We start from the raw sequence: 20,204 nt of genomic DNA, 5'->3' as shown, positions 1-20,204 counted from the left end.
TTACTGCACCTCTCTGTGCCTCGATCTTCTCTCATCTCTAGGATGGCCCTAACATCTGTGCCTACCTCTCCAGGTGCTGCAAGGACCACACGCTCCCCAGCTCCTAGCACAGGACTTGATGCATCATAGGGCTTCACTCATTCATTCATTCATTCGCTCACTCGTTCATTCACTCATTCATTCACTCACTCATTCAACGCATACTTCTGGAGGGCCTCCTGCATGCTGAGCTCTGATTCCAGGCGCAGGGGATACAGTGAGAAGCAAAACAGACCCAGGCCCTGCTTGTTTGGAACCCGCGTGGTTTGTCACGTGGGAAACAACCATGAGGCAGAGCAAGGGGACCAGGGGAGCAGAGTCATGCTGTCAGGGGCAGTGCCGCATGGGGTTAGGCTAGCACAGGGCTGGGGGCTGGGGGGCTGGGGGGGGGGGTCCAGACTCACCACGTCCAATCCAGCTGTGGGCCTTGACCAGGTTAATGCTGTTTTCTCGTCTTGGCCGTGTGACTGTTGCTAGCACTCGGCCTCTTTGTGCCTCAGTTTCCTCATCTGTGACACGGGGCCACATCACCTACCTCGTAGGGCAGTTGTGGCGATTAGTGAAAGGTGACAGGAGTCACCTGGATGCAGGTGCCATTAGCTGTCAGTCTAGACCCTATCTTAAGGCTTTGTCACCCTGTGGCTGGGAGGGCACCTCCACCAAATTGAAGGCCCGGGCCTCCCCTGGAGAAATATGGGTGCTGGAGGGGCAGTTAGCTCATCATGGCGCCCCCGCGAACCAGGAAACCAGCCCCGGCTTGGCCAGGCGGGCACAGAGGCCTGGAGGGACCGCCGTCACCTCCCCGGGGCACAGAGCTAGCAGTGTGAGTGACCAGTGCTGTGCTAGGCCGGGGACGGCATAGGGGAGCCACTGATCTTTATAACGGCCCATTTTTCAGGGTGTGGTCCTCAGATCCTCTTCCAGAGTCACCTGGGAGTGTGGACGGAACATCCAGTGTCCTTGGTCCCACCACGCACCTCCTTGTGCCCTGAGCTCTGGGCTCCCCGGGGACCTGCCTTTTGAAACGTGCGCCCCGGGCAACTGAGGCTCACTGACGTTTGCAGCCGGTGGCCTACGGGTTGCTCCGGTGATGTGGTCTCCTCTTGATAAGGACAGTAGTACATCCAAACTACTCAAGGTGTGGTCGCCTGGGAGCATCACCTGGGAGCTTGCGAGAAATGCAAATCAGAGTCTCCGGGGGGGAGGGCCCAGGAGTCTCGGCCTTAACAAGCTTCTGCGGCCGCCAGTCTGAGAAGCGCTGGGTCAGTGTTGTGAATGGCAGGGCCACCTGGCGATGAGCAGGTGCCCGGCCCAGGCGGGGAGGCCCCGGCAAACGCCGGTTGCCATTTGAGTGCCCAGGCAGGGACGCCAGCCCCTCTCTCTCTCCGCTAACCCCGTTTCCCTCTTCCCAGGGTCCCAAGTGATGGTGGTTTACACGGAGGACAAGCTGAGCCCTGCAAAACTGGTTAGCACGGCGGAGCCCGGAGCGGCGCCTGCTGGCTGGTGGGTGTGAACCGCGGAATCTCCGCGCCTCAAGCCACGAGGAAGCATGTCTAAGAAGGGCCGGAGCAAGGGCGAGAGGCCCGAGATGGAGACTGATGCCGTGCAAATGGCTAACGAGGAGCTGCGGGCCAAGCTCACTAGCATCCAGATCGAGTTCCAGCAGGAAAAGAGCAAGGTGGGAGGGGTGCGGGCCTCCCAGCTCCGGGACGGGGCGCGCGCCCTGGTGGACGATACTCCCCTCCGCTCTGAGTGGAGGGTGTGTTCCGGGCTGGGGCTGGGGACGGGCACTGGACCTCTGAGCCTCAGCTTGTCCCTTGTTAAAACGGGTATAATGTCAGTGGTGGTACCACCGGGATTCCACTCCTGGCCCCGTCGCGTCTCTCTATGACCTCGGACCAGCTACGTTACTCTCTGTGCGGTAATCTCCCTCGCCTGCGAGATGGGGTCATGGCAGTACCACCCGAGGGGCCTGTGGCTGGGAGTTAGGAGGCGAGGGTATTAAAGAGTTTGCAGCAGGGTCCGGCTCTGTGACGGGGCACCGGAGCTCTGGTGGGGCGAGACTGAGCTTTGGGGCCGCTCGGCACCATCGCCAGGTGGGTGCCAGGCCGGCCGTGCGCATCCAGTTAGAGCGCGGCTGTGACAGGCACCCTGTCACAATGGAGGAGCGCGGGCTTTCTCACCGCACAGACCTGGCTTTAAACTTCAGCTTGGCCCCCGACTGGCTCCGTGCCCTCGGACAGGTGACATAAAGTCTCCAGGAAGAGCCTGTTTCTTCCCGTCTGCCACGCGGCGTCATCATAACCGGCCAGTTCAGTGTCCTAAAGATGCAGTGTCACGGATACAACAAAAAGCCCATCGGTGTTCTCGCTTGGGTGGTTTGAGGGCAGCGCGGGCTGGGGCTCTGTGGTGTCCGTGGGAGAAGAGAAGGGGGGATGGGAGCTTGCTCCCGGGTAGCCTGAGTGGCCGAGGGTCTGGGCTGTTCTGGGTAGGATGGGGGAGGTTATACCCACGTCTGCAGTTGGTATGTCTTCCAGCACCTGGGGCCCCGGGAGGGGACAGCCGGGGTATGGCTGCAGGTGTCCTGTCTTATTGAGAGCTGGGCCTCGGCAGCAGCGGTGGGGGTGCTGGTTGGGGTCCAGCCCCCAGGTGGGGAGCGGAGCTGGGGCCTGGGCCCCCGACTCGGCCCCTGGCTCAGGACAGCGACATGGAGAGCAGAGGCAGAGTCCAGGGCCTAAGGGATAAAGGCTGGGCTCCTGGAGCTTGGGGACAGGTGCGCCCCTTCCCATCCGCAGACACTCAGGATTCCAGGCCCGCGGCCGTCACCGGCACGGCTGCCCGAGGTGCCAGGCTGGCCACACTTTGTGCAGCTCGGGCGGGATTCACCTGCTGGGATCCCTTGGGGCTGGCACGTCCCACCCAGAAGCAGCGACGGCGGCTGTGGTTGCCGGGAAGCCGCACGGCCAAGGTCATTCTGCCAGGGCTCCACCACCTAATTCGCCTTGAGGTCCGGGGGCAAAGCCACGTAACTGCCCATGCCTCCGTTTTCCCATTTGTTACATGGGGTCCTCTGATGTGCCCGCCCCCCTGGGTTGTCGGCAGACTGGATGAGACAGTCACACACATGTGCTGCCAGTCACACGCGGTCACACGGCAGTTGGCTGACATTTATTATGTGTCTGCTGTGCAGGTCACAGCAGATGCCTCGGAGGGCCTCCTGACCCTGGCAGTGACCTGCGAGGTCAGGGGCGGCTTTCTCCAGTTTATAGGTCAGAGAGGAGAGGTGACTTTGCCCAGGTGCGTTAGCTTGCTGGGGCCACCGTAACGAAGCACCACGGACTGGGTGGCTTAAAAATTCCAAAGAACTTCTTCCGGAGGTTGGCAGTCATGGGACAAGGTGTGGGCAGGTGGGTTTCTCCAGAGGCCTCACTCCTTGGCCTGTAGATGGCCGGCCATCTTCTCCCCATGTCCTCACATGGCCGTCCCCCTGTGTGTCTGTGTCCTGATAAGGATACCGGTCATAACAGGCCAGGGCCCACCTACATGACCTCATTTAACTTCTTTTAAGATTTCACATCTTCTAAGATTCTCTCTCCAATTATAGTCACATTCTGAGGTCCCGGGGGTTGGGACTTCCACATGAGAATTTTGGGGACACACCTCAGCCCATCCCACAGCAGGTCCACACAGGTGTAGGTGGTGGCACTGGGCTGGGAGCCAGGCCTTCCCCGTCACCTGGCCGCCTCCCTGCTGGGCACGCCCGGCTGCCTGTTTTCTCAGCCCGGCCATCCACGTGGGCCCTCGGGAGGGCTTTCCCCGTGTCGCCGCTGGGGGAGCTCCTGTCCTCAGAGAATTCCGCACGGGGCTTACTGGCTGGTAGGAGAAACATAAATATAAAGTCTACAGTCGCATTTAAACGGTATTTTTATATGATCTCATAAAACTGTTGTCGATGCCCCAGTTGAAGCATTGTTTTCCCGGAGGATCGCCGTTGAGCAGGGGCGGATGAGGGGACGTGGTAAATGTCTCTGTGGATTCATTCATTCACTGAACAGCCTGTACCGTTGTTCCGTGCTGTGCGGAACGGCACGGGGGCAAGGGGGCCCGAGCAGGCTTCGCAGAGGCCGTTTGGAGCCGGCTCTTTTTTAAGGCTTTTGCTGGTGCTCCCACGGTCCGGTGAGCACCCCGGTCGCCAGTCAGGGGCGCCAAGGCCCGTGGGGCGAAGTCCCTGCCTTGCTGGCCAGCCCTGCGGTGGGCAGGGGCAAAGCAGGGAGATTACGGTTAGGAGACGGCTGCCGCGGTCGGGCGGTGGGACCAGGGTGGCTGCAGGGAGTGGAGGAAGTGGCCAGGCCTGGAAATGGGGAGCCAGCCCTGACGGATCAGATGAAGGGCAGGGTGGAAGGGGACAGAGACGGGGGGAGGCCGGCTTCGCCATTCCGGCTGCAGTGGCAGGTGGCGCTGGCTCAGAGGCTTTTCTGCACCGGCCCCTCCCTCCTCCTCCAGGGCGCGGTCCCTCCCTGTCATTTTGCTCCTGTCTTATATGCAGCCAGGTGCTCGTCTGTGCTGCTGTGCCGCCAGACTTGGGAGTGGCTTGGAGGCAGCTGGCGGGTAGAGTGCTGGCACGCTTTAGACCTGCTCAGCGCTAAGGAGTCGGGAGCAGGTGCTCTGTGCACAGCCCGGGCCAACCCAGCCTCGCTCTGCTCTGCTCGGGTCGTGGCACCTGGGCTCGGCCCTCGGCTCCTCTGCGACCCGGCAGGGCCTTCTCCCTCGACCCCGTCTTCCATCCGCGTCCCTGCCCTAGACACCTGTCTCAGCAGGCCCGACCTCCCCCAGGCTGCCCTGCGCACGCCTCTGCTCCCCTCCGCACCCCTTCCTTCTTTTTCACCTGTGAGCAAACTTCCCTTTATCCACTCAGTGCTTTGGGTTTTCCTCCTCCCAAGTCCCCCCGGGCAGCTGCTGATGTCCCTGTTTCACAGTCAGGGTTCCTCAGAGAAGCATGGAACCAATAGGAAATTGTGTGTGTGTGTGTGTGTGTAGGGGTGGGGAGTGGGAGGGAGACACATTTTTTTTTTTTAAGAAGTTGGCTCACATGGTTACAGAGGCTGGCAAATCTGAACTTTGCAGAGCAGAGGCAGCTGGAAATTTCAGCAAGAGTGCATGTTGCAGTCTTGCATCTTGAAGCAGCCTGGAGGCCAAATTCCTCTCGTTGAGGAGCTCAGCCTTTTCACTCGAGGCCATCGACTGATTGGGTGAGGCCCACCCACATTATGAAGAGTCAGCTGGTTTACTCAAGGTCTGCCGGCTTAAATATGAGTCACTTCTTTAAAAACTTTCACAACATACAGATGGGTTTCTCGCCAAATGAGTTGGTACCACGGCCCTGCCGACTTGACACGCACCATTCACCATCGTGGGGCTCAGTAATCACACATCCGTGCAGGCTTGGGATGCGACCGACCCCTGTCGGCAATAACCAGGGAAGTCGGGACAGCGTTGCCTCCTGGGAAGGACAATGCCAGAAGCAAATATTAGTCCCTCGCTGGGGGCAAGCACGTTAAATGTTTAAAGTTCTGGCTTCCCGGCATTGCGTCCACTAGGAAAAGACTCCCAGTCCCAGCCCAGGGAGGGGGAGGCCCGGGACTGACAGGTTCTCCCGTCTTGTTTCTGAGATCACAAGTGTTTGATGTAAGGAGATGCTGACTTTGTGTCTTTGCCTGGCTTACTTTTTGCTTCTTTCTCCGCTGTCAGAAGGATTTATCCATACCGAGGGACACTGTAAAGCTCCTCACCTGACATTAATTTCAAAATGTGGGCATGCCATAAACAGCGTAGGCCGGGGAAAATGTTGGCCACCTTCCGCAGAAGTCGCGCGTGTCTTCTGTGAGGTACAATTGGTTCCCGTTCTCTGGAGACTGGTGTGATATAGAAAGCAAACGGACTGTAAAGGGTTCCTGCCCAGTGTGTGTTTTTGTGGGCTACTTGAAAAGGGGCGAATATGGCGTTCTGGAGCGTCTTAAGCAAATACTCCCTGGGCACATTCTACAAGCCATGGTTTAGATTTTGCTGATTAGACGGATGCGCTCAGGCTGGGTTGGCAGCCGGGCATCTGAGCAACATGGCTCTGGGGCCAGGGGCCTGGGGGTGAGCCGGGCTCTGTCCCCTGGCAGCCCCTCCCCCCAGGCAGGTCTCGGAGGCATCTCTGAGCCTCCACTGCCTCCGGGCAACACAGTCACCTCCCTCCTGGAACCCCCTAGGGATTAATGTGGGGGATGCTGTGGAGCCCCCAGCCCGCGGAGGGGACAGGTCAGCGAGGATGGTTGCCCTCCACTGCCCCTCTCTGCCTCCATCTGCTCTGTTTTCCCTGTGCCCACGGTCCAGTGCACGGGCACTGAAAAGGTATTTCTGGTGTCAAAATGTGTCCATCTTTGGTGAGTGACGATATCTGCTTATGTGTCTTGTGACCGATAAGTCTCCGAATTGGAAGGGATGTCAAAGGCCTGACTGCCCTCGCCGGCATCCGCAGGTGGCTTTCCACCTCTAGCGAAATTCCCAAGAAAACAGTAGCAAGTAAAGAAGCAGGTGGGGCTGCTGAGGGTCAGGACCACAGGGGTGGCAGGCGAGGGAACTGGGGTGGGGGTGGGGGACCCGGCGAGGGTCTCGGGGGCCCTCCCGCACAACGGGGCGCGGGGAGGTGGCGGCGGGGCCTGGCCGGCTCCCCCAGCTCCGACCCTGACCCGTGTCCCCGTCGCTCGGGCTGCAGGTGGGCAAACTGCGCGAGCGGCTGCAGGAGGCCAAGCTGGAGCGCGAGCAGGAGCAGCGGCGGCACACCGCTTACATCTCGGAGCTCAGGGCCAAGCTGCACGAAGAGAAGACCAAGGAGCTGCAGGCGCTGCGCGAGGTGCTCATCCGGCAGCACGAGCAGGAGGCGGCGCGCACCGCCAAGATCAAGGAGGGCGAGCTGCAGCGGCTGCAGGCCACGCTGAACGTGCTGCGGGACGGCGCGGCCGACAAGGTCAAGACGGCGCTCCTGGCCGAGGCGCGCGACGAGGCGCGCAGGGCCTTCGACGGCGAGCGCCAGCGGCTGCAGCAGGAAATCCTGGAGCTCAAGGCTTCGCGCAAGCAGGCCGAGGAGGCGCTCAGCAACTGCATGCAGGCCGACAAGACCAAGGCGGCGGACCTGCGCGCTGCCTACCAGGCGCACCAGGACGAGGTGCACCGCATCAAGCGCGAGTGCGAGCGGGACATCCGCAGGCTGGTACGTGCTGCCTGCGCCCCCTCCCGGCTGGCGTGCGTGCCTGCACCCCTTTCTTCCCGCCCGCCCGCCCGCGCGCGCGCATCCTCTCCTTTGTGCCTTCTTCCCTGTCCGGCTTGCATGCATGCGTTCCTTCCTGTGTGTGTGCGGTAAACGCCGAGTTTTGAGGACCCGCTGTGCGTCAGGCACGGTTCTAGCACGGGGCTTCTAGCAAAGCCCCTGCCGTCCTCGTGGTGGTAAAGGGGCGTTGGGCAGGTAGAACTCTTCTCGCTGGGTGTGGGATCCTTGGTCCTTCTTGGAACAGCTCAGAACCACAAGTTTCTGTAAAATGGGGTTAATAGGTTAACGGCCAAGGTTGTGGTAAAACAAAAACAAAAACAAAAAAACGACCGTGGAAGCTTATCAAAGTGCTGGGCATTTATTTATTTATTTACTCATTTAATTACTAAACTGGAGCACGCTTATACCTCCAGGTAAGATGTGGTAGGTAGGGACAGGCCAGCCATTCTGTTGCAACAACTGGGGAAAGCTAAAAATTGCAAGCAATCTCATCTCATCTCATCTCATCTCATCTCATCTCATCTCATCTCATCTCATCTCATCTTATATTTTTAAGTTTATTTTGAGAGAGACAGAGGCGACACCAGCGGGGGAGGGGCAGAGAGAGAGAGGGGGAGAGAGGATCCCAAGCAGGCTCCGGGCTATCAGTGCAGAGCCTGATGGGGGGCTTGAACCCATGAAACTGTGAGATCACAACCTGAGCCGAAACCAAGAGTTGGATGCTTAACCGACTGAGCCACCCAAGCGCCCCACAAGCAATCCTGTTTTTAAAGGCTGGAGGGCTATGGAAGGCCCGAGGTCTAGAAGAGCTAAAATTTCAAGGAGAGGAGAGAGAGCCTGGCCCAGGAGAGCTGACGGTTACCAGCCGACAGCTTCTTCCCTATGGGACATTTGTGTATCCCAAGAGCAGGCTGGGGATGGGGCTTCCCCCCAGCAAAGAGACTCCACCAGGGCTGAGACAGGTGAGCAGGGCTCTTTGCCATCTCTCATGGTCAGCATGAAAAGTGGGAAACTAAGGAGCCCCCACACTGGGGGGGCCGGTTCACACCCCAGATATTTCCTGAGTTCTGGGGTAATGCGGGAAGCCAGCGAGTCGGGGTGGAAAGGCAGAATGAAATCTCCCAGAGTCGTGTCATACTTAGGAAACAAAGCTCGCCAGACGGGGGAGGGGCTGCAGCAGGCACACCACCAGTCTGCCTCTCAGGACGACTGTCAGACTTTGAGCCTGTGTGCTGCAGGAGGCTGAAAAGGCGAGCAAGCTAAGTTTCTCAGGGTAGAGTCAACAGCAGTGACAACAGTGATGTTTCCAAGAGGCATATCTTGATTATGAGGATGCAGTGAGGCTGAAAGTTGTAAGGGTGGAAATAGATACAACATCCAAACACTAACCACCAGAAAGCTGCTCTGTATTCATGTTGAAGACCTCAAGGCAAGAAGTAATACTACAGACAAGTAGGGGATGCCTTTTTTTAAAAATTAAAACATTTTTTAAAGTTTATTTATTTTGAGAGACACAGAGACAGTGTGAGTGGAGAGGCGCAGAGAGAGAGGGAAAGAAAGAATCCTAAGCAGGCTCTGTGCTGCCAGTGCAGAGCCCGACTTGGGGCTCGAGCTCACAAAACCGAGATCGTGACCTGAGCTGAAACCAAGAGTCAGAGGCTTAACCAACTAAGGCACCCAGGTGCCCTGGGGACGCTTCTTAATAATAAAGGGGTCCATTTGTAATAGCACTTAGTAACGAAACTTCCAAATGTGCAAAAGAAAAGCATCAAAACTAAAAGGAGAAACAAAGCCACAGTTGTAGTTGGAGAATAAGACTCTGAGCAAATAATAGAACATATAGACAATAGATGAACAAAGACATGGACGATTTAAACAGCATTCAGTTAACCAACTGGAGGTACACTGACAAAATATGGTATTTCAGCAGCTGCACATACTGTTCTCTTCAAGGGAACCTACACACTTTCTTTCAAAAATTGTGCTTCTTAGAATAAAACAGATTTTAGACAAAAAGGAATAAATGCTGAAAACCAAACATCTAAGCTTCCATCTTGAGAACGAAGAAAAAGAACAGCAAATTAATCTCTGAGAAAGCAGAATTGAGGGGCTTAATCAATAAGGACAATCAACGCATCAAAAGTTAATTAAACTAGGTACACTGATAAGTCCTGAGGAATACCAATGAAGGAACAGAGACAAGTCCCCCAGTGTACAGAATGTAAAAGAAACACTACTACAGCCCTTACAGAAATTAAAGAGACAGTATGAGTACTTTCTGAACAGCATATGCCAGTGAACAAGAAATTTGGATAAAATGGGCAGATTTTTTGAACAAGTACAACTTAACCAAACTGACACTATAAGAAATAGAAAATGTGAGTAGTCCTATAGCTGTTAAAGAAGTTAAATCTGTAATTAATAGTTTTCCCTCAATGAAAAGTCCAAGCCCAGAGACTTCACAGGTAAATTCTATAAGTATTTAATGAAGAAATAAAACTAATTACACAGACTCTTTCAGAAAAGAGAAAAAGGGAACATATTCTAATTCATTTTATGAAGCCAGCATAACTGACTCCCAAACCAGTGATATACAATAAAAGAAAAAAATTAATCTTTTATAAACATAGACCCAGGAGTACTAAATAAAACATTAACAAATAAAATCCAGCAATATACAGAAGGGCTAATAAATATAACCAAGTTGGGTTTATTCTAGGAACACAAAGTTTGGTTTAATGTTAAAAAATCAGTGAATATAATTCAGCTAGTAATAGAATAAAGGAGAAAAAAGCCATATGATCATCTTAATAGATACAATAAAAGCGTGTAGTAAAATTCAACATCACAGTATAAACTCTCAGCAAACAAGGAATAGAATAGAATTTTCTGAATCTGGTAAAGGGTTCTACAAAAAAATCTACAGGGGCGCCTGGGTGGCTCAGTCGGTTGAGCATCTGACTTCGGCTCAGGTCGTGATCTTGCGATCCGTGAGTTTGAGCCCCACGTCGGGTTCTGTGCTGACAGCTCAGAGCCTGGAGCGTGTTCCAGATTCTGTGTCTCCCTCTCTCTCTGACCCTCCCCCTGTTCATGCTCTGTCTCTCTCTGTCTCAAAAATAAAGGTTAAACAAATTTTTTAAAAAATAAAAATAAATAAATAAAACAAAAAACAAAAAAATCTAACGTATAGTGATATTGAACATTTCCCAGCGAATTCAAGGACAGAACAAGATATCCACTATCACCACTTCTGTTCAACATTGCACTGGCTAGGACCTCAAATCTGAAAGACAATAAAAAGAAAAGTTTTAAAGATTGGGGGAAAAAAGGGGGAAACCGCCGTTATTTGCAGATGCTGTGATTGTGATGTAGAAAATCCAAGAGACTCTACAAACTATTAGAATTACTAAGTGAATTTATCAAAGCCTCTCAATAGAAAGTAAATATGCAAAATAAAACTGTGTTTCTATATATTAGCAATGTGTAATGGGAAAATGGAGCTTTACAAAAGACCATTTATAATAGAGTACCAAGACCTACGAATAAAGTCTGATGAACGTTGTGTAAGCTGCAACACGCTGAAAGCTTCAAAACACTGCCGAGGAAAAATAAAGGAGACCAAAATAAATGTAGGGAGAAGCCATTTTCATGATATAAGTATCAGTACTTCCATAAATGATCTATAGATTTAGGGCAATCCCTGTCACAACCCCAGCAGGGTTTTGGGTTTTTTTTTGGTAGACATTAGCAAGTGGAGTCTAAATTTGATATAAAAATTTAAAGGACCTGGAGTCACAATTCTGAAGACAAAAAAGCCCAGGAAACCTGACACTACCATGTAACAAAGCTTACTATTAAGACCAGCTGAAGGATACGTGGATGAATCACTGACCAGGAGAGTCCCCAAGTGGCCCTATGCACGTGTGGTCACCTGGTTTAGGAAACAGGTAACATCATAGTCCAGTAAGGAAAGGGTGGTCTTTCCATAAACAGTGTTGAGGTAGGTGGGCATCTGTAAAACAGGAACAGTGATCCTTGCATCCTGCCATCCGTGCATCCATAGTGATTAATTCAAGGTGGACCATAGACGTGGATGTTAGAAGGTAGACTAGTGAATTGGTTAGGTAACACAGAGCAGTATTTTCATGATCTTGGGGCAGATGACACCCCAAGAAGATTTGTGTCTTCTTGGAGTGAGAAGACACAGATACACCAGTCATATAAATGCCCTATTCGGAGAAGGTTGTACACTGAACTTTTGAGGAATAAATTTTGTTCATCCAAAGGCACCAATGAAAGAGAGACAAGGCACAGTACAGATCGGGAGGAGATCGTTTCAATACGTGTTATCATAAACCGCTTTTATTCAGATTACAAAAACAACCACTAGGCAAGAAGAAAAACAATTAAAAGGGGCAAAGAGTACTTCAAAAAGGGAAAATATACTTAAATGACAGATAAACATCTGAAGAGGCGTCCAACCTCACTGATCATCAGGGAACCACAAATAAAAATTATAACTAGATACTGCTTCATACCCAGTAGAATGGATGCAATTAAAAAAAAAAGAGGGGTGCCCGGGTGGCTCGGTGGGTTAGGCGTCCGACTTTGGCTCAGGTCACGGTCTCCCGGTTCGTGGGTTCGAGCCCGGCGTCGGGCTCTGTGCTGACAGCTCAGGGCCTGGAGCCTGCCTCAGATTCTGTGTCTCCCTCTCTCTCTGTCCCTCCCCCACTTATACTCTGTCTCTCTCTCTCTCTCTAAAAAAAATAAACATTAAGAAAATGAAAAAAAATAAAATAATTCAGCAGTTTCTTAAACTGCAATTTGCCTGCTCCCTCCCAGCACCTCTACCCCCAGCTGTATACCCAAGGAGATGAAAACATGTTTCCATAAAGATGCATACGTGATCACCGCAGCATATTCATAGTAGTAAAAGCGTGGAAGCAGCCCATCTGTCCATCAATTGGGGAATGGATAAAATGTGGTATCGAATGGGCTGCTGTTCAGCAGTAAGGAGTGGGATGTTTATTTACCTGAGTTCCAGCACTAGCTTAGGCATCAGAACTTCTCTTCCTTTCTGGGTGTGGGGGTGGGGTGGGGTGGGGTGGGGGGAGGTGTTATCACATCAGGGGAAGGGAAGCCTTGAGGGAGAGTCTGCTCTGGGTGCGAGTCCAGTCTTGTTTACTGGGTGACCCCAGTGAAGCTGCCTCCCATCTCTGAGCCTGTGGTGTCTATTCTGCGAAATGGGAATGATTGCGCACCTGCCCTGGGGTTATGAGAATAAAACGAACTACCGCGTCTGGCAGCTCTTACCATTTCTGTAACAAGAGACCCATGAACTGTGTTCCTCTCTGGCAGGAGAAATACACGTTTAAAGTAAGAAAAAAAAAAAATGGGGAAGAAACAAATATTTGCCTAAGGGACTGCCGGAGCTTATTTAAAACGTACCAGAGGATGTGGTGTCTGTTTCCGCGTCGGCCCTAAACAGGAATATCCTCAGTTCAGGTATTCTCGGTGGGCGTGTGGCTTTCACTGCAAACGCCCCACTTGGACGATCGAGTGAAGAGAACAGGTGTCCATTTCTCCCGTTACTTCCCCCCCCCTCCCCCACCCCCCTCCAGTTTGAAAAATGTGGCTTCTCAGGCAAGGCTGTTTGTTCGTGGCAACGTGTTCGGAAGGTGGCCCGCGTTTCATTTCTTGGTCAGCTGGATTGGGTCGGATCGGATTGGAAATGCAGGCAGGTCTGTGGACGCCCCGCTTACACATTTAACGTGCGTCTTAAGGGAAGCAAAGCAGAGGGGCGTCTGGGTGGCTCAGTCGGTTAAGCGTCCGACTTTGGCTCAGGTCACAATCTCCCGGTTTGTGGGTTCGAGCCCCGCGTCGGGCTCTGTGGGGACAGCTCAGAGCCTGGAGCCCGGTTCGGATTCTGTGTCTCCCTCTCTCTCCGCCCCTCCCCTGCTCGTGCTCTGTCTCTGTCTCTCAAAAATAAATGAAAATGTTTGAAAAAAAAAAAAAAGAAGCAAATCAGAAAAGGAAGTTACGGCCCACATGGGGCAGGGACACCAGACTGGACTCCTTCCCTAGACCAGTTAGGCTCAGGCCTGGTGGCACATAAGGGACTACTCCCTCAGGACGCCGGGGCTTCAACGTTGGAAGTTTATTTCTCTCTTGTGTACGAAGTCCGGAAAGGGCTGCCACAGGGCTCCACAGAGTAGTGAGGGACACGGGTACCTCCCAGCTCTCTCCTCAGAATGGACTTTGGGATGTGGCCCTGCCCTCGTGGGCCTTCATGCTCACTGAGCGCCAGCCATCACGTCTTCGTCCCAGGTTGGCAGTAGGAGGGCCGATGAAGAAGGGCGTAGTCTTCACTGAAGAACGCTTTTCTTTTTGGAAGTTCCATACGCTTCCACTTCCACCGCTTTGGCCAACAATTACCCAGCCTCATCTACCTGCAGGGGGCACTGGGAAACGTAGTCCCTTTGCGGAGTGCACCGCAGTGTGATAAATCCGGTCTGGCGCTCTGTTAAGTTTTCCAGGGCTGCCGTAACAAGTCACTGCGAACTCAGCTGCTCCCAACAGGAATTTATTTCTCTCTCAGTTTTGGAGGCCGGAAGTCTGAAATCAAGGCGTCAGCGAGACCACGCGCCCCCCCCCCCCCCCCCCCCCCCGAACGCCGCTTGCAGGGAGGAATCCTGTCTTGCCCCGTCCGGCTTCTGGTGGTGGCCAGGAATCCTTGCTGCCCCCCCGGCCTGTGGTGGTGCCATTCTAGGCTCTGCCGCCACGTGGCCTGTCCTCCCCCGTGTGTCTGTGTCTCTGTCCCCTTCTCGCGAGGACGCCAGTCGTGGATCTAGGGCCCGCCCTAATCTGGTGTGACCTCATCTTCACGTCCATCGTAATCGCATCCACGGAGACCCCGTTTCCAAATAAGATCCCATCCTGACTTTTAGGGTCCACGTGACATTTGGGCGAACGCTCACGCTAGTCACTGACCACAGGTAGGCGGGAGGAGGTGTCGGGGTAGCAGCCCCCGCTTCGTTCTTCGTTCCCCGAACTTTGGGGTGCGGTGGAGCTCACCAAGCTACGCGCACGTTGCTGGGCACGTTGGGAGCTGGCCACACGAAGGTTCTTGTCGGGACAAACGTCCTGGTGGATGCGACCGTGGGGAGGTGGTTGGATTCTGCACCCGAGGGGCACGTGGGATGGTGAGGGCGTTGCAGAGGCCGACCTGAGTTGGCCTCGTGGTCCTGCTGCTGACCAGCGCTTGGGCACATGCTTCTCTCCAGGCCTCACCTGGCTGTGAAGCGGGGCGGGTAGTGTCTACCGTGAGGGTCTTCTGAAGACAGAGCGTGTCTCGGAAGTATGGACGAGGCACCGAGCTCGCGCTGGCACGTAAGAAGGAAGTGACAGCCATCACCCAGTCTGTGTGCTTTCCCTAACTCTGTGTCAGGGTCTTTTGGTCTCAAGTGACAGAAATTCCACCTCCGACCCGTTTGAACCATCATCTGTCAGCATTTGTAACTGAAGGAGTAGGAGAAGCTTCAGGCAGGGCTCCAGAGGCACTCATGCCCCCCCCCCAAGGGATCCAGGGTTCCCAGGCTCTGCTCCGACTCATCCTGTGTCATTTTCAGCCTCGGGGGTCTCACGCTGTGCTGGTGAGATGTCACTGCTGTGCCGGGCCCCTCCCCCCCATCCTCACACACACAGCTCAGAGAAAGTGAATCTCCTTTTTAGCTCCTAAGGAGGAACAGGAGGGTCCTAGCTATGCTCTCTCTAGGCTATTCGTTCTGATTGGGTCCTGTATCCATCCCGGAGCTGTTGAATGTGAGGGGGCAGGGCACGTGACTGCTGTGAGCCAATCTGGGCCTGCCCTGGGAACTGGAATGATTTCAGCCCCACCCCTCTCCTGTAACATATGCTGAGAGCAGAGGCTGGGAGAGGGAGTCTGCTTGCTCAGGGGATGCAGGTCGGGGAATCTCGTGTCAGAGATTCATGGCCTTGTCAGCATCCTGGGGGAAGGGGACAGGGTTGCTGAGAACTCAGCCTGGGAGGCAGACGTAAAGTCCATGAATGGAATGCTTGCCTTTAGCTGTGTGAAGTTGGCAAGTCTCCTACCCTGGGGGGCCCTGAGGACTCTGGCTGGGGAAGGTACAACAACCTGACAGATGTTGATTCCAGAATGCGTTCTGCGTTGTCCATTCGTTCCTGGCTGTCATCGCTGCTGGTGGAAACCGTTTTCCGGGAACCTTTCCCAGGGTGACGGGTGCGAGCCCTCTGCTCGTTTACGAGAGTAAGCGGGGAACGGGCCCTTTCCTAAGATGCAGAATTTGGGGCTCCAGAGGTGTCCTGCTCGCAGAGCTGCCGCCTTGTGTGGGAGGAGCTAGTGTAATGCACGGTGGGGGCTCCATTTCTGGGCTCCAGCGCAAAGCAAGAAGTGTGTGGCCCGGATGCCGAGGGGACCCTCCCTGTTAACTCGCACCACGTCCCGCTGGCCCTGCTGATTCCCGCACTTTCTTTTCTCCCGCTTGCGCGAATCCCTCTCTCAGCCACTGCAGTGTTGACTTATTGTTTAGTGACTACGTCCCCCTCCAGAGTGGAAACTCTGAGGGCAGGGACTCTAGCCTGTTTTGTTTGCAGAGGCTTCCCAGGACCCATCAGTGACGCTCGGCTCAGTATTTGTTGAATTAATGGCAGCGCGTGAGTGGTTTACATTAATGAACTCCTTTCACGTACTGCTTAGTGCTTCTGGACTGGCCTGGGCAGTGGGAACAATTTCCGCATCCCTAAGGATTCCTCCCCACGGCCAGGAGGTGCTCCTCCCAGGGATTAGGGCCAGGCGGGGAGCTGATGGTGGGTTGCCACCAGGGGGAGCAGTGGGCACCTTCTGTCGCGGCTTCAGGCAGGCTCAGGGCTGGAGTCCCAGGAGATTGTCCTGTGGGGCTGGGGATGTGGCGGGAAGGGAGCACACTCTTTGCTCTAAAAGAAAGGTGGCTCAAAGAGTTTTTCAGAACTGTAGGACTTTTGCTTGAAAACCTCCCAGTATTTTGAGGGTACCAATTCCCCCTTCTATAATATGGTCTGCTGTTTCAATATGTTCACCAGGAGCTAACACAGATTCACGGGGGCAGCCAACATTGACCACAGCTTATAACATGCCCGGGTCTGCACTAAGATCTAACTCTCCACAACTGGACCGGGGAGGTCCTAAGAGGTCTCCGTGTCCCCACTTTATGGAGGCTGAGGCTGGGTCCGACAGGTGGCCCTGCCTGTGCTGTGCCTCAGGAGGTCACACGGTGTCGGGGAGGGCCTTTGAATCAGCTTTACGTCTGCTGCCAGAACGGGACTCTTAACCACTGTTCTCGGCCGTTGACTGTCTGTGGACTTGAGGTGCAACAGTCACAAGTAAGAGGTACAGATCACAGTCACGGAGTATCTTTGTTTCCCGTGACTTTCTTAACAAACGGCCACCAACTCAGTGGCTTAAGACAACAGAAAGGTATTCCCGCACAGTCCGGAGGCCAGGAGTCAGGAGTCAGGAATCAAGGTGCCGGTAGGGCCGTGCTCCCCGGGGGCTCCAGGGGAGGGTCCTTCCAGCCTCTCCCAGCTCTTGGGGCTCCTGGCAATGCTGGGCTCCCGCATCACTCTCTCCTAGTGCTTGGCAAATTATCCCTTCTAAAGCCTGTCTCCGTTTCCCAGGGCTGCTGTAATAAAGGGCCACACGCTGGGTGGCTAAAGCAACAGAACTTTATTGGCTTATAGTTTCGGAGGCGGAAGTCTGAGATCAAGGGGTCACAGGGCCGTGCTCTCTGAAGGTGCTGGAGAGGAACCGTCCTTGCTTCTTCCAGGGCTGGTGGCTGCAGCCAGTCTGTGATGTCCCCAGGCTTCTGGGTCCATCTCTCCAGTCTCTGTCTCCGTCTCTACCCAGCCTTGTGGGCAGGGGCATCTGTGTGCCTCGTCTTCTCTTCTAAGGACACAGTCATAGGGACCACCTTACTCCGGTGTGACCTCCTCCTAACTATATCTGCAGCAACCCTGTTCCCAAATGACCTCACAATCTCAGGTTCTAGGAAGGACACGCAGTGGCAGGGGATACCCCAGCACAGCACCCTTACTGGGGCAGTTTCCCAGCCGTTGGCTCTCTGGAATCAGTTGAAGCGGATGGCCCGGGGCCAAAGCTTTCTCTTCTGTAAGCTGCTTTCTGCTTGGTTTCCTCTAGGGAATGCTGGACAAGACCGGGCTGGGGCGAACTGGGGCTTACTTGGAGGTTTGCATGTGGAGACGCTGAGGTCCTTTAGAGACCCCAGCAGAGATGTCAAATACTCAGTTAGTTCTATGATTCTGGGGCTCTGAGAGAAGTCAGGGCCTGGGGAACACATTGGGGTGTCGGCTGCATATGGGGGTTTAACGTCATGGGTGAGGACGCGGCTGCCTGGGGAAAGGAAGAGGGCCAAGCCTTGGAAAGTCCAGACTTTAATGGCGGCCGGAAGAAGGTGAGTCTGTAAGGACAGAAACCAGGAAGTCATGGCATAGGGCGGGAGGGGCGGGAGAGCTTCGTGGAGCAGGGTGTGAGTGGCTTGGTCACATGTTGGTGAGGATGAAGGACAGAAAGTTGCCCTGTGGGTCTGGGGGCCAGGGGAGCATCCAAGACCTTAATGAGAGCTGTGTTGGTGGAGAGGTGGGGGCTGTGACCGGACGGGAGAGGCTTGGGGGGTGAGTGGGAGAGAAGAAGTGGGGGGTGAGTGGGAGAGAAGCTCGGTGAGGAAGCTGAGCTGTGGGGCGTGAGGTGGCTGGAGGTGCCTGGAGGTCAGGATTTTGTTTTGTTTAATTCGCGTGAGAGAGAAACGAACGTAGCCCTGTTTCAGGGGTGAGCGTCTGGCCATCGAACCGTAACTTGTCCGCTCCTCTGTGCTCAGGGGAGCGGGGCCTGGGCCGTGGACAGTGGCCCCTCTGTGTCCTGAGTTTTCCCAGTTCAGCTGACCTGGGTCCTTGATCCTTCTTAACCTTTTCCTCTGGGCCTCAGGCCAGCGAGGGAGAGATTTCCGTGGTCACGAGCCCTGAGGCTGAGTGTTCATTCTTTCTCGTTTGCAGATGGACGAGATCAGAGGGAAAGACCGTGTGATCCTGGCCTTGGAGAAGGAACTCGGCGTGCAGACGGGCCAGACCCAGAAGCTGCTTCTTCAGAAGGAGGCTTTGGATGAGCAGCTGGTTCAGGTCAAAGAGGCTGAGCGGTACCACAGTAGCCCCAAGAGAGAGCTCCCGCCTGGCATCGGGGACATGGCAGAGCTCATGGGCGTCCAGGTACGGGGAGTGGCGACTCGCACAAGCACCGGGGCCCCGTGGCCCACCGCTGCCTGCCCTTCTTTCTGCGGTCGTTTCCCCCCCCCCCCCCGGGCACCTTGCCCGCCTGCCTCCTCTCACCCCTCCCTCCCTTCCGTCTGTCCGTGCGTCTGGCCTCCCTCCCCAGACTGGCTGACGTTAACCACGTGCAGGGCCCAGCGTTAGGCCTGGGGATACAGAGGGGAGAGCAGCTGACTGCGTTTGCTTCCAGCCGGTCTGGAGCCCAGTGGGAAAGAGAAGTGAAGGCGTCAGCGCCGGGTGCACAGTAAGAGCACAGAAAGGCGCCCAGTCTTGAAGTCAGAGCCCTGCAACATGAGTAGGAGCTTAGCCAGAAGGAAAGGGCTCTGGGGGCAACGTGCTCAGAGGAAGCTGAAGCAGCGTGCCTTCGTTCACTCATTCATTCATTCATTCATTCGTGCAGTCAGTCACCAGATGTTTGAACGTCTGTCGTGCGTGCTCATGCGGACAGCATACGAGGTGCTGGCGAGATTGGCCCGGTGGGTCTTGAGGGATGTCCTGGCACGTCCGTCGTGGGCCTTTGTGAGAGAGACACAGTGGGCCCGGGCTGGAGCGTGAAGGTCCCCAGAGACCACGCACAGCTGTCTTGGCTTGACCTCTTGTCACTTTGAGACGAAGTCTCTTGCGGGTCCCTGGCAGGGCCTAGGGTGTCGTCTCCATGGCCTGACTGCAGGGACGCCCAGCGTGGCGTGGGGCCCTGTGAGGAGGAGCTCGCGGTCACGTCCCGCGAGTTCCCTGGGAGTGTTCCCTAAGACATCTTTGAAGTACGTTCGTATCTTGACTTTCTTTTAGGATCAACATATGGACGAACGAGACGTACGGCGATTCCAACTGAAGATTGCTGAACTGAACTCGGTGATACGGAAGCTGGAAGACAGGAACACCCTCTTGGCAGACGAGAGGAACGAGCTGGTAATCAGCCCCCGAGAGACAGACGGTGCCTTGTAGGGCGCCAGGAAGCCACCCCGGGGCCGAAAAACCCGCCCTGAACTCATAGTTAGTGCAGAGGCCTCCTGGTTTCCTTTCCTTTCTTTCCCATTAATTCCTGACCAAAAATCTAGCACACGTTCCGTGAAGACACCTGCTCCTCCCCTTTGTTTCTACAGGAATTTATCCTGGGCAAAGAGTCAGAGCAAACAGTGAGGAGTTTAGAGAGGATGTTCACTGCAGTGTTGACGCTAGCGACCCAAAGTGACCCGAAACGAAACAAAAACCCAATTGTTCAACGCTCAAGTATTGGGCAGAGTAATTATGGAACATTTAGGCAGTGACCTGTCTACAGTCATTAGGAGGGACGGTAGACATCGCGTTTATTTGCTCACAGTAAATTAAAGCGACACGCAGTTTACAAAACAAACACGCACATTGTCATGACGGACATTGGGAGCTGTTTTAGGTGGTGTAATGATGGATCATTTTAGGTTTTTTTTCCTCTGTTTACTTTCTTTTGCAGAAAAGTTCAGACATTTCTTTTTTAAAAATTTGTTTAATGTTTATTATC

General features: G+C 54.4%; 1 protein-coding gene across 5 annotated transcripts in view; it reads left to right on the top strand.

The window, feature by feature from the left end:
- Positions 1-20,204, top strand: part of JAKMIP1 (janus kinase and microtubule interacting protein 1) — a 90,094-nt gene that overhangs the window by 41,575 nt on the left and 28,315 nt on the right. For 4 of the 5 annotated variants that reach the window (XM_042936934.1, XM_042936932.1, XM_042936935.1 and 1 more), the window contains exons 3-6: positions 1,452-1,717; positions 6,800-7,294; positions 18,437-18,646; positions 19,496-19,615. In XM_042936934.1, the coding sequence (XP_042792868.1) occupies positions 1,589-1,717; positions 6,800-7,294; positions 18,437-18,646; positions 19,496-19,615 (954 nt within the window). In that variant the 5' untranslated portion in view covers positions 1,452-1,588. The remainder of the gene's footprint in view (positions 1-1,451; positions 1,718-6,799; positions 7,295-18,436; positions 18,647-19,495; positions 19,616-20,204) is intronic. The other variant, XM_042936937.1, reaches the window with a different exon arrangement.

Source organism: Panthera leo, chromosome B1 (assembly GCF_018350215.1).
Source record: "Panthera leo isolate Ple1 chromosome B1, P.leo_Ple1_pat1.1, whole genome shotgun sequence".
NCBI lineage: Eukaryota > Metazoa > Chordata > Mammalia > Carnivora > Felidae > Panthera > Panthera leo.
This window is presented reverse-complemented; position numbering and strand designations above follow the sequence as displayed.